Raw genomic sequence first — 13,351 nt, 5'->3', positions numbered from 1 at the left:
CAAACCAGATGGGATGGCGTATCGGTGCAGAATGCTGTGGAAGCCATGCTGGTTAAGTGTGCCTTGAATTCTAAATAAATAACAGACAGTGTCACCAGCAAAGCACCCCCACACCATAACACCTCCTCCTCCATGCTTCACGGTGGGAACCACACATGCAGAGTTCATCCGTTCACCTACTCTGCGTCTCACAAAGACACAGCGGTTGGAACCAAAAATCTCAAATTTGGACTCATCAGACCAAAGGACAGATTTCCACCGGTCTAATGTCCATTGCTCGTGTTTCTTGGCCCAAGCAAGTCTCTTCTTATTATTGGTGTCCTTTAGTAGTGGTTTCTTCGCAGCAATTCGACCATGAAGGCCTGATTCACGCAGTCTCATCTGAACAGTTGATGTTGAGATGTGTCTGTTACTTGAACTCTGTGAAGCATTTATTTGGGCTGCAATCTGAGGTGCAGTTAATTCTAATGAACTTTCATCATAGCGGTTGATGGTTTTTGCGACTGCACTTGAAGAAAGCTTCAAAGTAATGATGGATTGTCGTTTCTCTTTGCTTATTTGAGCTGTTCTTGCCATAATATTGACTTGGTCTTTTACCAAATAGGGCTATCTTCTGTTTACCACCCCTACCTTGTCACAACACAACTGATTGGCTCAAACGCATTAAGAAGGAAAGAAATTCCACAAATTAACAAGGCACACCTGTTAATTGAAATGCAATCCAGGTGACTACCTCATGAAGCTGGTTGAGAGAATGCCAAGAGTGTGCAAAGCTGTCATCAAGGCAAAGGGTGGCTATTTGAAAAATCTTAAATCTTAAATATATTTTGATTTGTTTAACACTTTTTTGGTTACTTCATGATTCCATATGTGTTATTTCATAGTTTTGATGTCTTCACTATTTTTCTACAATGTGGAAAATAGTAAAAATAAAGAAAAACCCTTGAATGAGTAGGTGTGTCCAAACTTATGACTGGTACTGTATATCTGAAAGTAGGTATACATAAAAAAAAGAAAATGTTTAATCGTCACATACACCGGTTAGGTGGAGTGAAATGTGTTGTTTTTAGGGCTGTCCCCGACAACAACAAAAAACTTAGTCGACCGAAAGTCGTCTGTTCTTTTGACCAATCGATTGGTAGTAATTCTAAAATATGTATTTTTCCATATATAGACACACCCTATGTGTTTTCATAAAAATTAACTACTGTATGCCTACATTTGGGCGCAGGCCAGGTAGCCTATAGGCCTACTTCTATGCATAATCAGGTGCACGTCCTTACTCAACATTGACAGGCGCTCCACACAAAAGACGACTAAATTGACAAAACTCGTAAATGAAATGAAATAAACCAAAGCTTGTTTCTCACAAGTGTAGCACAGGTTGTGTGGTCTGCAAACAACGTGTCCCCTCCGACAATTAGGACAGTAAATTAATGATTTAACAGAAATTACTGTAATCAAACAAACATTGTAGATTAGAAATTCTAGGAATTAGCGGTAAATGTACTATTGGTGATATACAGTGCATTCGGAAAGTATTCAGACCCCTTACCCTTTTCCACATTTTGTTACGTTACAGCCTTATTCTAAAATTGAATGGGAAAAAAAATCCTCATCAATCTACACAAAATACCCCATAATGACAAAGCGAAAACAGGTTTGCTAATTTAGTAAAAGGAAAAAACTGAAATACCTTATTTACATAAGTATTCAGACCCTTTGATATGAGACTCGAAATTGAGCTCAGGTGCATCCTGCTTCCATTGATCATCCTTGACATGTTTCTACAACTGGATTGGAGTCCACCTGTGGTAAATTCAATTGATTGGACATGATTTGGAAAGGCACACACCTGTCTATATAAGGTCCCACAGTTGACAGTGCATGTCAGAGCAAAAACCAAGCCATGAGGTCGAAGGAATTGTCCGTAGAGCTCTGAGACAGGATCGTGTCGAGGCACAGATCTGGGGAAGGGTACCAAAACAATTCTGCAGCATTGAAGGTCCCCAAGAACACAGTGGCCTCCATCATTCTTAAATGGAAGAAGTTTGGAATCACCAAGACTCTTCCTAAAGCTGGCCGCCTGGCCAAACTGAGCAATCGTGGGAGAAAGGCCTTGGTCAGGGAGGTGACCAAGAACCCGATGGTCCCTCTGACAGAGAGCCAGAGTTCCTCTGTGGAGACGGGAGAACCTTGCAGATGGACAACCATCTCTGCAGCACTCCACCAATCAGGCCTTTATGGTAGAGTGGCCAGACGGAAGCCACTCCTCAGTAAAAGGCACATGAGGCTTGGAGTTTGCCAAAAGGCACCTAAAGACTCTCAGACCATGAAACAAGATTCTCTGGTCTGATGAAACCAAGATTGAACTCTTTCACCTGAATGCCAAGCGTCACGTCCGGAGGAAACCTGGCACCATCCCTATGGTTTAGCATTGTGGTGGCAGCATCATGCTGTGGGGAAGTTTTTCAGCGGCAGGGACTGGGAGACTAGTCAGGGTCGAGGGAAAGATGAACGGAGCAAAGTACAGAAAGATGCTTGATGAAAACTTGCTCCAGAGACCTCAGACTGGGGCGAAGGTTCACCTTCCAACAGGACAACGATCCTAAGCACACAGCCAAGACAACGCAGGAGTGGCTTCGAGACAAGTCTCTGAATGTCCTTGAGTGGCCCAGCCAGAGCCCGGACTTGAGCCCGATCAAACATCTCTGGAGAGACCTGAAAATAGCTCTGCAGCGACGCTCCCCATCCAACCTGACAGAGCTTGAGAGGAACTACAAAGAAGAATGGGACAAACTCCCCAAATACAGGTGTGCCAAGCTTGTAGCGTCATACCCAATAAGACTTGAGACTGTAATCGCTGCCAAAGGTGCTTCAACAAAGTAATGAGTAAAGGGTCTGAATACTTATGTAAATGTGATTTTTCCATTTTTTATTTTTAAAAGATTTGCAAATATTTCTTAAAACCTGTTTTTGCTTTGTCATTATGGGGTATTGTGTGTAGATTAATGAGGAAAAAATACAATTTAATCCATTTTAAAACAAGTAACGTAACAAAATGTGCAAAAGGTCAAGGGGTCTGAATACCTTCTGAATGCATTAAATATGCATTGATGCTTTAAGTGCACTGTTTTATTGAAATAAGACACACATTTCTCAAGAGGGAGCCAGAGATCAAGATAACCAGAAGAAAAAAAAACATAACCTGACCCGACCATCCTCCTCCCACTCCTGCTGGCTTTCGCAGATTCTGCTGTTACTCTCCTGAAGTTGCCGGTAATAGGCTACACGAAGAGTCAGTCGGCAACCTTTCTCATGTGGAATGCCAATTTATCCTACCATGTCTACCGATCTGTATGCCAGTTATTGTTTTCATATGCACATTTTCATGGAACAGTTTCATTTAATTTATAAGAACATTTTCGTATCTCAATCATTGTCATGTGGTTAATCAAAATTCTATCCAAATTTAAATGAAAATGATACAAGCCTAAAAGGTCACTTCTATTGCCATTGCCAACTATGTAAAAATAGCCTACATTAAGCCAACAAATAAAAACATTGCAGCCTGCAGGTAGAAAATATCCTGATTAAAATAAATATCCTATAAATCACATTGGCTACGCATGGCCTGTCTGCAAAGAACTTGACACATTGTATCAACTATCAACTTGGGTTGGGTCTGAAGCTCACTCTAGCAAACTTGCAACATTGTATAAAATATTCTGGGCCCTCAAGAGTTTCCTGCTGCCAGTGAGCTCGGGACAGACACAGCTGTAGGCTATTTGCGCAAGGGATAAGAGCTCATCAGGTAGGCCTATTTTATGACGTTTCCACTGGATCAAAGCATGACATTTTCCCCTTTCATGCTGAGTGGTTATCGAAAGGGAGAGAGATGGAAAGATTTTTCAAATATATTAAGGAACTATTGTCATTCTCAATGGATGTAAAAACATACTTTGTTTGCTTGCTGTTTGAGTTGAAGAAAATATTACTTTGAGAAGCTCCACAGCTCATTAGTGGTGGTGCATTAAACAAATCAGAAATACTATCAGATCCCCAAATGGGCACATTTATATGCCTACATTTGGGTGCAGGCCAGGTAGCCTATAGGCCTACTTCTATGCATAATCAGGTGCACGTCCTTAATCAACATTGACAGGAGCGCTCCACACAAAAGACAACTAAATCGACAAAACTCGTAAATGGAATGAAATAAACCAAAGCTTGTTTCTCACAAGTGTAGCACAGGTTGTGTGGTCTGCAAACAATGTGTCCCCTCCGACAATGAGAACGGTAAATTAATGATTTAACAGAAATTACTATAACTATAAACTATAAACTATTGTCATTCTCAATGGATGTAAAAACATACTTTGTTTGCTTGCTGTTTGAGTTGAAGAAAATATTACTTTGAGAAGCTCCACAGCTCATTAGTGGTGGTGCATTAAACAAATCAGAAATACTATCAGATCCCCAAATGGGCACATTTATAAACTATAAACTATAAACAAACATTGTAGATTAGAAATTATAGGAATTAACAGTAAATGTAATATTGGTGATATACTGTATGTAATGGGGAATTGATAGACACTAACAATCAAACGCAAACAATTCACACAATGAAGTTATGAAACAATGAATGTGCACAAATTGGCGGGAGACAGCGCATTCTGGAGAGAGACATGCATTGTGCATCTTAGCCACAGTCTCGGCAATGGATTAGTTCCCTAATTGCTTTACAGGTCAGGCATAGTAGTACAGTTCCCCTTGAGCAAATTAGGGTTATGTGCCTTGCTCAAGGGCACAGAGATTTTTCACCTTGTCGGCTGGGGTATTTGAACCAACGACCTTTCGGTTACTGGCCCAACGCTCTAACCACTAGGCTACCTGCCGCCTTACACGCCTTACTGATTGTACAAAACATTAGGAACACCTTGCTAATATTGAGTTGCAACCTCTTTTGCACTCTGAACAGCCTCAATTCGTCAGGGCATGGACAATACAAGGTGTCAAACGCATTCCACAGGGATTCTGGCCCATGTTGACTCCAATGCTTTCCACAGTTGTGTCAAGTTGGCTGGGTGTCCTTTGGGTGGTGGACCATTCTTGATACACACGGGAAACTGTTGAGCGTGAAAAACCCAGCAGCGTTGCAGTTGTTGACACACTCAAACCGGTTTACTTGGCACCTATTACCATACCCCGTTCAAAGGCATTTCAATCTTTTGTCTTGCCTATTCACCCTCTGAATGGCACACATACACAATCCATGTCTCAATTGTCTCAAGGCTTATTAAATCGTTATTTAACCTGTTTCCTCCCCTTCACTGATTGAAGTGGATTTAACAAGTGACATCAATAAGGGATCATAGCTTTCACCTGGTCAGTCTATGTCATGGAATGAGCATTTCCTAATGTTTTGTACACTCAATGTACAATATATAAGATATACAATATACCACACCCCCATTCCATGAATTAAACTTTGATCGATCAGCACCATCACCCACTGTCACAGGACACCATCACCCACTTACCTCAAGGCGGCTCAACTTACCCTGTCCCTATGCTCAACTTTCAACTTACCCCATACCCGGGGTAAGTTGTGCCAAGAGACCACTTTATTTGGACATGCTATTTTCTCAAACTTATGTTTACATGAATTCTAACATCCTGAAATATATGTAGATATCTCTGCTAGAAAGAATGCTATGTTTCCCTTGATGCTGAATAACACAAAATGGCTCAACATACCCCACTCTCCCCTATGGTATGACAATTATATTGAGACCAGGGTTCATCATTACAACACTGCATTTGACATCCCATAGTCACCACACAGCCCATACCTGTCCAGCACACTGGCGTGAGAAAGCGTCCACCAGTTTCTCCACCCCGTAGTGTGTGACGATGGAGGTGTTGAAGATGAACTGTGAGTAGGGCACCACGTCTCCGTCTATGTGGAAGCTGTCTGGCATCAGGGGGTGCCAGTGGTACAGTTGGTTGAACTCCACAGCGATGCGGTTCCTGTACTGGAACGGGGACTTGAAGAGCAGGACCGGATCGAACTTCAGATCCAACAGGTAGCCGCTCAGGTGCTGCACGTAATCCTCGATCACAATCCGGATGGTCTCACCTGGAATATAAACAAAAAATGTATGGAAAGGTTTCCTTAATATTAATATTCCACCTAAAGCACTTGAGTGTCTAAAATTGACAGTCTCTGGCAGTATGAAAGACTAGAGAGAGATCTCTGTTCAGTCCAGTATGTACTTACCTATGACAATGAGCCTGGTGGTCTGGAAGAGCTGCTCATCCCCCCAGGTGGGGTGCTCGGCCTTCAGGATGTCACAGACGCGGTTGTGTTCTCTCAGCCACAGGGTGGCGTACATGGTGAGGCCTGGCAGTAGCCCAAACACCTCCTGCCCAATGGCCATGCGCTGCCCCACGGGAACCCCTCGAGGGTAGCTCATATTCACCGGCGCCTCGGCCACCGTAGGAGGGTACACCTCACCTTTAATTACCTGGAAGAAAAGATAGTCGACAGTGAAAAAGGGAAAGTAATACTATGGAGCCCTTAAGAGCTTTACTGATTCAATAGCACAATACTGAGCTTTACTGATTCAATAGCACAATACTGAGCTTTACTGACTCAATAGCACAATACTGAGCTTTACTGACTCAATAGCACAATACTGAGCTTTACTGACTCAATAGCATAATACTGAGCTTTACTGACTCAATAGCACAATACTGAGCTTTACTGACTCAATAGCACAATACTGAGCTTTACTGATTCAATAGCATAATACTGAGCTTTACTGACTCAATAGCACAATACTGAGCTTTACTGATTCAATACACAATACTGAGCTTTACTGATTCAATAGCACAATACTGAGCTTTACTGATTCAATAGCACAATACTGAGCTTTACTGATTCAATAGCACAATACCGAGCTTTACTGATTCAATAGCACAATACTGAGCTTTACTGATTCAATAGCACAATACCGAGCTTTACTGATTCAATAGCACAATACTGAGCTTTACTGATTCAATGAGCATGCTTTACTAATTTCTTTGGATGATAAAAAAATACAAAAAAACATTGGTGTCCCCTTTGGGGTTTTGTGGAAAACACATTTAAAAGATGTCACTGACAGGAATGGACCTCTGAGATTATAAACTTTATTATGTGTCCTTCCTTTATACATACTGTAACTTACAGGAAGTCAGTTGTTCCCCAACGTCTTCATCCTGGGACACAATTTCACCAGCAACCTGCCAAACTAATCAATTAATATGTATTGCCAGAGCCCAATCTTTAGCAGTGGAGGAATGGGCCATGCCCTGGACCCCAACATTTTGAAACACTACCGTTATATTTTATGTTCCTTTTTTTATTGTTTTTTATTTTGTTTAGGTTTTTGATATTTGCATGCTTTTTTTCACCTCTTTTGTCATTTTTTTTTTTCGGGGGGAATGGATCAGCTTAATATTGCAGATAGATTGTATCTTCTATCAATGTAATTGTCTAACACTACTGTTAGTTACAGTAAATACTGTTTACCTCAAAAACACCCCGAAATAACCAACAGTTGCACAGCGATCTCATCCTGAGTTTCATATGCATACTGTTAAGTTGATGTTTTAAGTATCCCTATACTTCTGTTATTACGGTGCTATCACTGTTATTAGTGCACCTGCGCAGAAGTCTCTCTTGCAGTTGGACCTGGCCTGAGTGTGATGGCAACTATGTACTGTGGAAATAGAGCAGGGTTTCCCAAAGTCAGTCCTGGTGCCCCCCCTGGGTGCACGTTTTGGTTTTTGCCCTAGCACTACACAGCTGATTCAAATAACCAACTCATCATCAAGATTTGATTAATTGAATCAGCTGTGTAGTGCTAGTGCAAAAACGTACACCCATGGGGTGCCCCCAAGACCAAGTTTGGGAAACCCTGATTTAGAGTTAACATTGGTAGCAGAGGATGGCTAATAACTACAATGTGCCACCTCGCTTTGACGAGAAGAGGTTATATGAAAGTTGGAAAAATTAACCTGGAATCTGGACACGGGTTAATAATCTGGATGAGAAAAAGCAAGCACTTGCATGGTATTATCGTTTGAGGGGAGAGCGAGAGATACAGCACTGGAAATATCCGCAAAGGATTTGAACAAGGATGGCGGTATGGGAACTTTGATCAAAGAACTGGATTCTGTGACAGTGTTACTAGAGACATTTCGGGTACGACATGGTTCTCCCGGATGCAGTGTTAGCTTTCAAGTTGCTAGATACTGCCTGTCTGGATGGTAGGGAGAAACAGTTGGCTTTGACTGCTTGTACTGTGCTGACTTTTGCGGCACTAAAAATAATTGTACTGTACTAGACATTACAAATGACAAGGCTGTGATGTTTAAACCCTTGAACTTACTACCTCAGTGTGACGAGGTGTGAATGAAGGAGTCAGGCGCAGGAGGTAAAACACAGAAGTCCAGAGTTTATTCCGTTTACATAAATAAAACGCACCCAGCGTCAAAACGAAACTATCACAAGGGAAATATTCCACCTTGGCAATAACAAATGGAAGAGTAGCTCAACCGAGCTACTTGCTCTCACAATGAAACAATCACTCACAAAGACAAGGGGAACAGAGGGAACACTTATACACATACTAATTAGGGGAATGAGCACCAGGTGTGTGTGATTGACAAGACAAGACATGACAAGTGGAGTGATGCGAATGGGATCGGCAGTAGCTAGTAAGCCAGTGACGACGAACGCCGAAACCTGCCCGAACAAGGAAGGGAGGCAGCCTCGGCGGAAGTCGTGACAGTACACCACCCCTTGACGCGGGGCATTGGAAGGGTGTTAGGTTAGTGGAGGAGAGAGTTCTGAGCGTATTCTGCCCATGGCAGGAACACCGACCACTCCCCCGGCCGGTCCTGACAATAGGTCCGCAGGAACCTACCCACATCTTGATTCACCCTTTCCACCTGCCCATTACTCTCGGGGTGAAATCCATAGGTCAGGCTGACCGAGACCCCCAGACGTTCCATGAACGCCTTCCAGACTCTAGACGTGAACTGGGGACCTCGGTCGGACACTATATCCTCTGGTACCCCGTAGTGCCGGAAGACATGAGTAAACAGAGCCTCCGCAGTTTGTAGGGCCGTGGGGAGACCGGGCAGAGGAAGGAGGCGGCAGGACTTCGAAAAGCGATCCACAACGACCAGGATAATGGTGTTACCTTGGGAGAGGGGAAGATCAGTAAGAAAATCAATACTAAGGTGAGACCATGGTCGTTGTGGAACTGGTAAAGGTTGTAGCTTACCCGCTGGGAGGTGCCTAGGTGCCATACTCTGGGCGCACACAGAGCAGGAGGAAACATACACCCTCACGTCCTTAGCCAAGGTAGGCCACCAGTACTTCTCGGTCAGGCAGCGCATTGTACGACCGATACCTGGATGACCAGAGGAGGGTGACGTGTGTGCCCAGTAGATCAGACGATCATGGATAAGCGCAGGCACGTACTGCAGCCCAGCTGGACACTGCGGTGGAGATGGATCTGTGCGTAATGCCTGCGCTATATCCGCGTCCATCGCCCATACTACCGGCACCACAATGCATGAGGCCGGGAGTATGGGGGTGTTGTCTCTGGGCCTCTCCTCTGTGTCATACAGCTGAGACAGTGTGTCTGCCTTCACATTCTTCGTACGCGGAATGTATGAGAGTGTGAAATCAAACCGGTGAAGAAGAGGGCCCACCTGGCCTGGCGAGGATTCAGCCTCCTCGCTGCCCGAATGTACTCCAGGTTACGGTGGTCTATCCAGATGAGGAAAGGGTGTTTCGCCCCTTCGAGCCAATGCCTCCACACCGTCAAAGCTCTGACAACAGCCAGCAGCTCCCGGTCACCAACGCCGTAGTTCTGCTCCGCCGAGCTGAGCTTCTTCGAAAATAAGGCACAGGGGCGGAGCTTGGGTGGCGTGCCCGAGCATTGGGATAAGACAGCGCCTATCCCTACCTTGGACGCATCCACCTCCACTACGAACGGTAGTGATGAATCGGGGTGAGCCAGTATCGGGGCTGAGGTGAACAGACCCCGCAATCTACTGAAGGCCAAATCAGCCTCAGCAGACCAGCGGAGCCGGGACGGCTCACCCTTCAACAAGGAGGTAATGGGAGCTGCGACCTTGCCAAAGCCCTGAATAAACCTCTGATAGTAGTTGGCTAAGCCAAGGAAGCGCTGCACCTCCTTCACCGTGGTTGGAGTCGGCCAATTACGCACGGCTGAAATGCGATCTCCCTCCATCTCCACACCTGTGGTAGTAATGCGGTATCCGAGGAAGGAGATTGACTGCTGGAAAAACTCACACTTCTCTGCCTTGGCATAAAGATCATTCTCCAGCAGTCGGACCAGTACCTTGCGAACCAGGGACACATGCTCGGCGCGCGTAGCGGAATACACCAGGATGTCATCGATGTAGACCACCACACCGTGACCAAGCATGTCCCGAAACACCTCGTTCACAAAGGACTGGAAAACGGATGGAGCATTCATCAAACCGTAGGGCATCACCAGGTATTCATAATGCCCTGAGGTTGTGCTGAATGCTGTTTTCCACTCATCCCCTTCCTGAATAAGCACCAGGTTGTAGGCACTCGTGAGGTCTAATTTGGTGAAAAACGGGCCCCATGCATTGACTCAATCACTGAAGGAATGAGGGGAAGAGGATAACTAAATCGTACCGTCACCTTATTCAGTGGTCGATAATCAATGCACGAGCGTAAACCGCCATCTTTCTTCTTCACAAAGAAGAAACTCGAGGAAGCAGGTGAAGTGGAGGGACGTATATACCCCTGGCGCAGGGACTCGGTGACGTATGTTTCCATAGCCTCTGTTTCAGCCTGCGACAGGGGATACACATGACTCCTGGGAGGTACAGCGTCTAGCTGAAGGTTTATCGCGCAATCCCCCTCCCGATGAGGTGGTAATTTAGTTGCTTGCGTCTTGGAAAACGTGAGCGCCAAATCATGATATTCGGGGGGAATGCGCACGGTGGGGGTACCGTCTGGACTTTCCACCGTGGTCGCACCAACGGAAACACCTAGACACTTACCCGGACACTCATGCGACCACCCCGTAAGAACCCTCTGCGGCCATGAAAAATTGGGGTTGTGAAGGGCTAACCACGGAATACCTAAGACTACAGGGTAAGCAGGAGACTCAATAATCAAAAAAGTGATCTGCTCAACATGCGTCTCCTGTGTAATCATGGTGACTGGTACAGTAACCTCCTTAACCAACCCGAACCCTAATGGTCGACTATCAAGTGCTCTGATGGGGAGTGGAATGGATAGGGGAACCAATGAAATGCCTTGCCGGCATGCAAATGCCCTGTCCATAAAGTTCCCAGCTGCGCCTGAATCGACTAGCGCCTTACACTGGGAAACTACCAGGTGATCGGGAAAGGAGGTAGATAAGGTACAGTGCGCCACAAAGGGCTCTGAACATGTTTGGGTGTTCGTTACCTGGGGTGATGCGTGAGTACCCTGCCTACTGCCTCCAGACCCAAAGGAATGTTGACTGCGATGTGAGGTGGATTGTCCCTTCGTGCCACCAGAGTGGCACTGTCGCTGTCCTCCTGCGCTCTCTTGACCGGCGGCTCCCCCCAGCTCCATCTGCTCGGGGTCAGAGTCGTCCGGAGTGGGAATGGGCAGACCCCTACCAGAACGTCCTCTGGCTGCTAGCAGATTGTCCAGCCGGATGGCCATGTCCACCAGTTGGGAGAACGATAGCATGGCATCACGGCAGGCTAGCTCCTGTCGGACGTCCTCCCTTAGGTGGCACCGGAAATGGTCGATCAGGGCCGCTCGTTCCACCCGGACCCCGCTGCCAGCGTACGGAACTCCAGCGCGTAGTCCTGTGCGGTCCTCGTCCCCTGCCTCAGATGGACCAGTCGTTCGCCCGAAAGAGGCGAGCAAACTCCCGTAGTAGTAGACACTCAGGCCACTATTGTGTACATTTTTTAGACAAAGACATCACACAAAGTCCATGTGAAAATGAGATTGTGACAGACACAGAGCACATGGAGATTCTGAGAGTCACAGAGAACATGACCACAGAGGAAAAACACAAAGTATTGTTAAAACTTCACAAACAGTTCGGACCAGTGGAGGCTGCTGAGGGGAGGACGGCTCATAATAATGGCTGGAACGGAGTAAATGGAATGGCATCAAACACATGTAAACCATGTGTTTGATGTATTTGATACCATTCCAATAATTCCGCTCCAGCTATTACCATGAGCCCGTTCTCACCAATTAAGGTGCCACCAACCTCCTGTGGTTTGGACATGCTACAGTTGGCTGACTTCAGAAATTACTCAGCCGTTCTGGGAATAATGATGATGAGAGTATTTCCATTCTACGGCAGATAGTGAGCAATTGTGAGACATGCCAGACATACAGCAAACTTAAATCCAGACAAGCTGTTAGTTTGCCACTGGCTTCCAAGTAAAATTAAACAGTGGCTGTAGATCTATGAGCTACGACCAAGTGTGTGGTACCTTCACATACTCGACCACTTCACACGCTTCAGTGCTGGAAGCATTGTGAATACATAAAAACCCAGTGAAATCGTCAAGTACTTCATTAATTCCTAGATAAGTGTGCATGGCCCGCCCCAGAAATTGTACAGTGACAATGGAGGAGAATTCAATAATAATGAAATAAGAGAAATGGCTGAGAAATCCAACATGGAAGTAAAGACAACTGCTGCATACAGTCCATAGAGCATTGGACTTCTGGAGAGACATTATCAAACCCTCACAGAGATCGTGCTGAAAGTGAAGCAAGACATGGATGTGACTGAAAAACAGCCCTGGATTGGGCTTTGATGGCAAAAAACTCAATGCACAATGTTCAGTCCATACCAACTAGTTTTCGGGCAGAACCCTAATCTTCCCTTTGTACTGGTTGACAAGCCACCAGCACTAGAAGGGACCAGTGTGAGTGCATGGGTGGGACAGCACCTTTCAGCACTACATGCGGTGAGAAAAGCATTCACTGAAGCAGAGTGTTCAGAGAGAATTTGCAGGGCTCTGCGTAAACAGCTTCGTCCCACAGATGAGATGTACGAGACTGGAAACAAAGTGTACTACAATCGAGTTGACTGTCAAGAGTGGAAAGGACCGGGAGTAGTCATTGGCCAGGATGGTGTGGTGATATTTGTGAGGCACGGAGACACCATTGTCAGGGTGCATCACTCAAGATTGCAGAAAGTACATTATCAACAAGTTGGAGGGGCTGTTGCTGAGAATCAGCCCCCTACTGAAAATG

At 45.3% G+C, this 13,351-nt stretch overlaps 1 protein-coding gene across 2 annotated transcripts in view; it reads right to left on the bottom strand.

Moving 5' to 3' along the window:
• The window catches only part of LOC311141018 (prostaglandin G/H synthase 1-like), a 93,210-nt gene that overhangs the window by 22,264 nt on the left and 57,595 nt on the right, over window positions 1-13,351 (bottom strand). For both annotated transcript variants that reach the window (XM_084176297.1, XM_084176296.1), the window contains 2 exons: window positions 6,287-6,533; window positions 5,859-6,145 (listed from right to left, as the gene is read on the bottom strand). In XM_084176297.1, the coding sequence (XP_084032423.1) occupies window positions 5,859-6,145; window positions 6,287-6,533 (534 nt within the window). The remainder of the gene's footprint in view (window positions 1-5,858; window positions 6,146-6,286; window positions 6,534-13,351) is intronic.

This window comes from Coregonus lavaretus (genome assembly GCF_964263955.1).
Source record: "Coregonus lavaretus genome assembly, chromosome: 14".
NCBI lineage: Eukaryota > Metazoa > Chordata > Actinopteri > Salmoniformes > Salmonidae > Coregonus > Coregonus lavaretus.
This window is presented reverse-complemented; position numbering and strand designations above follow the sequence as displayed.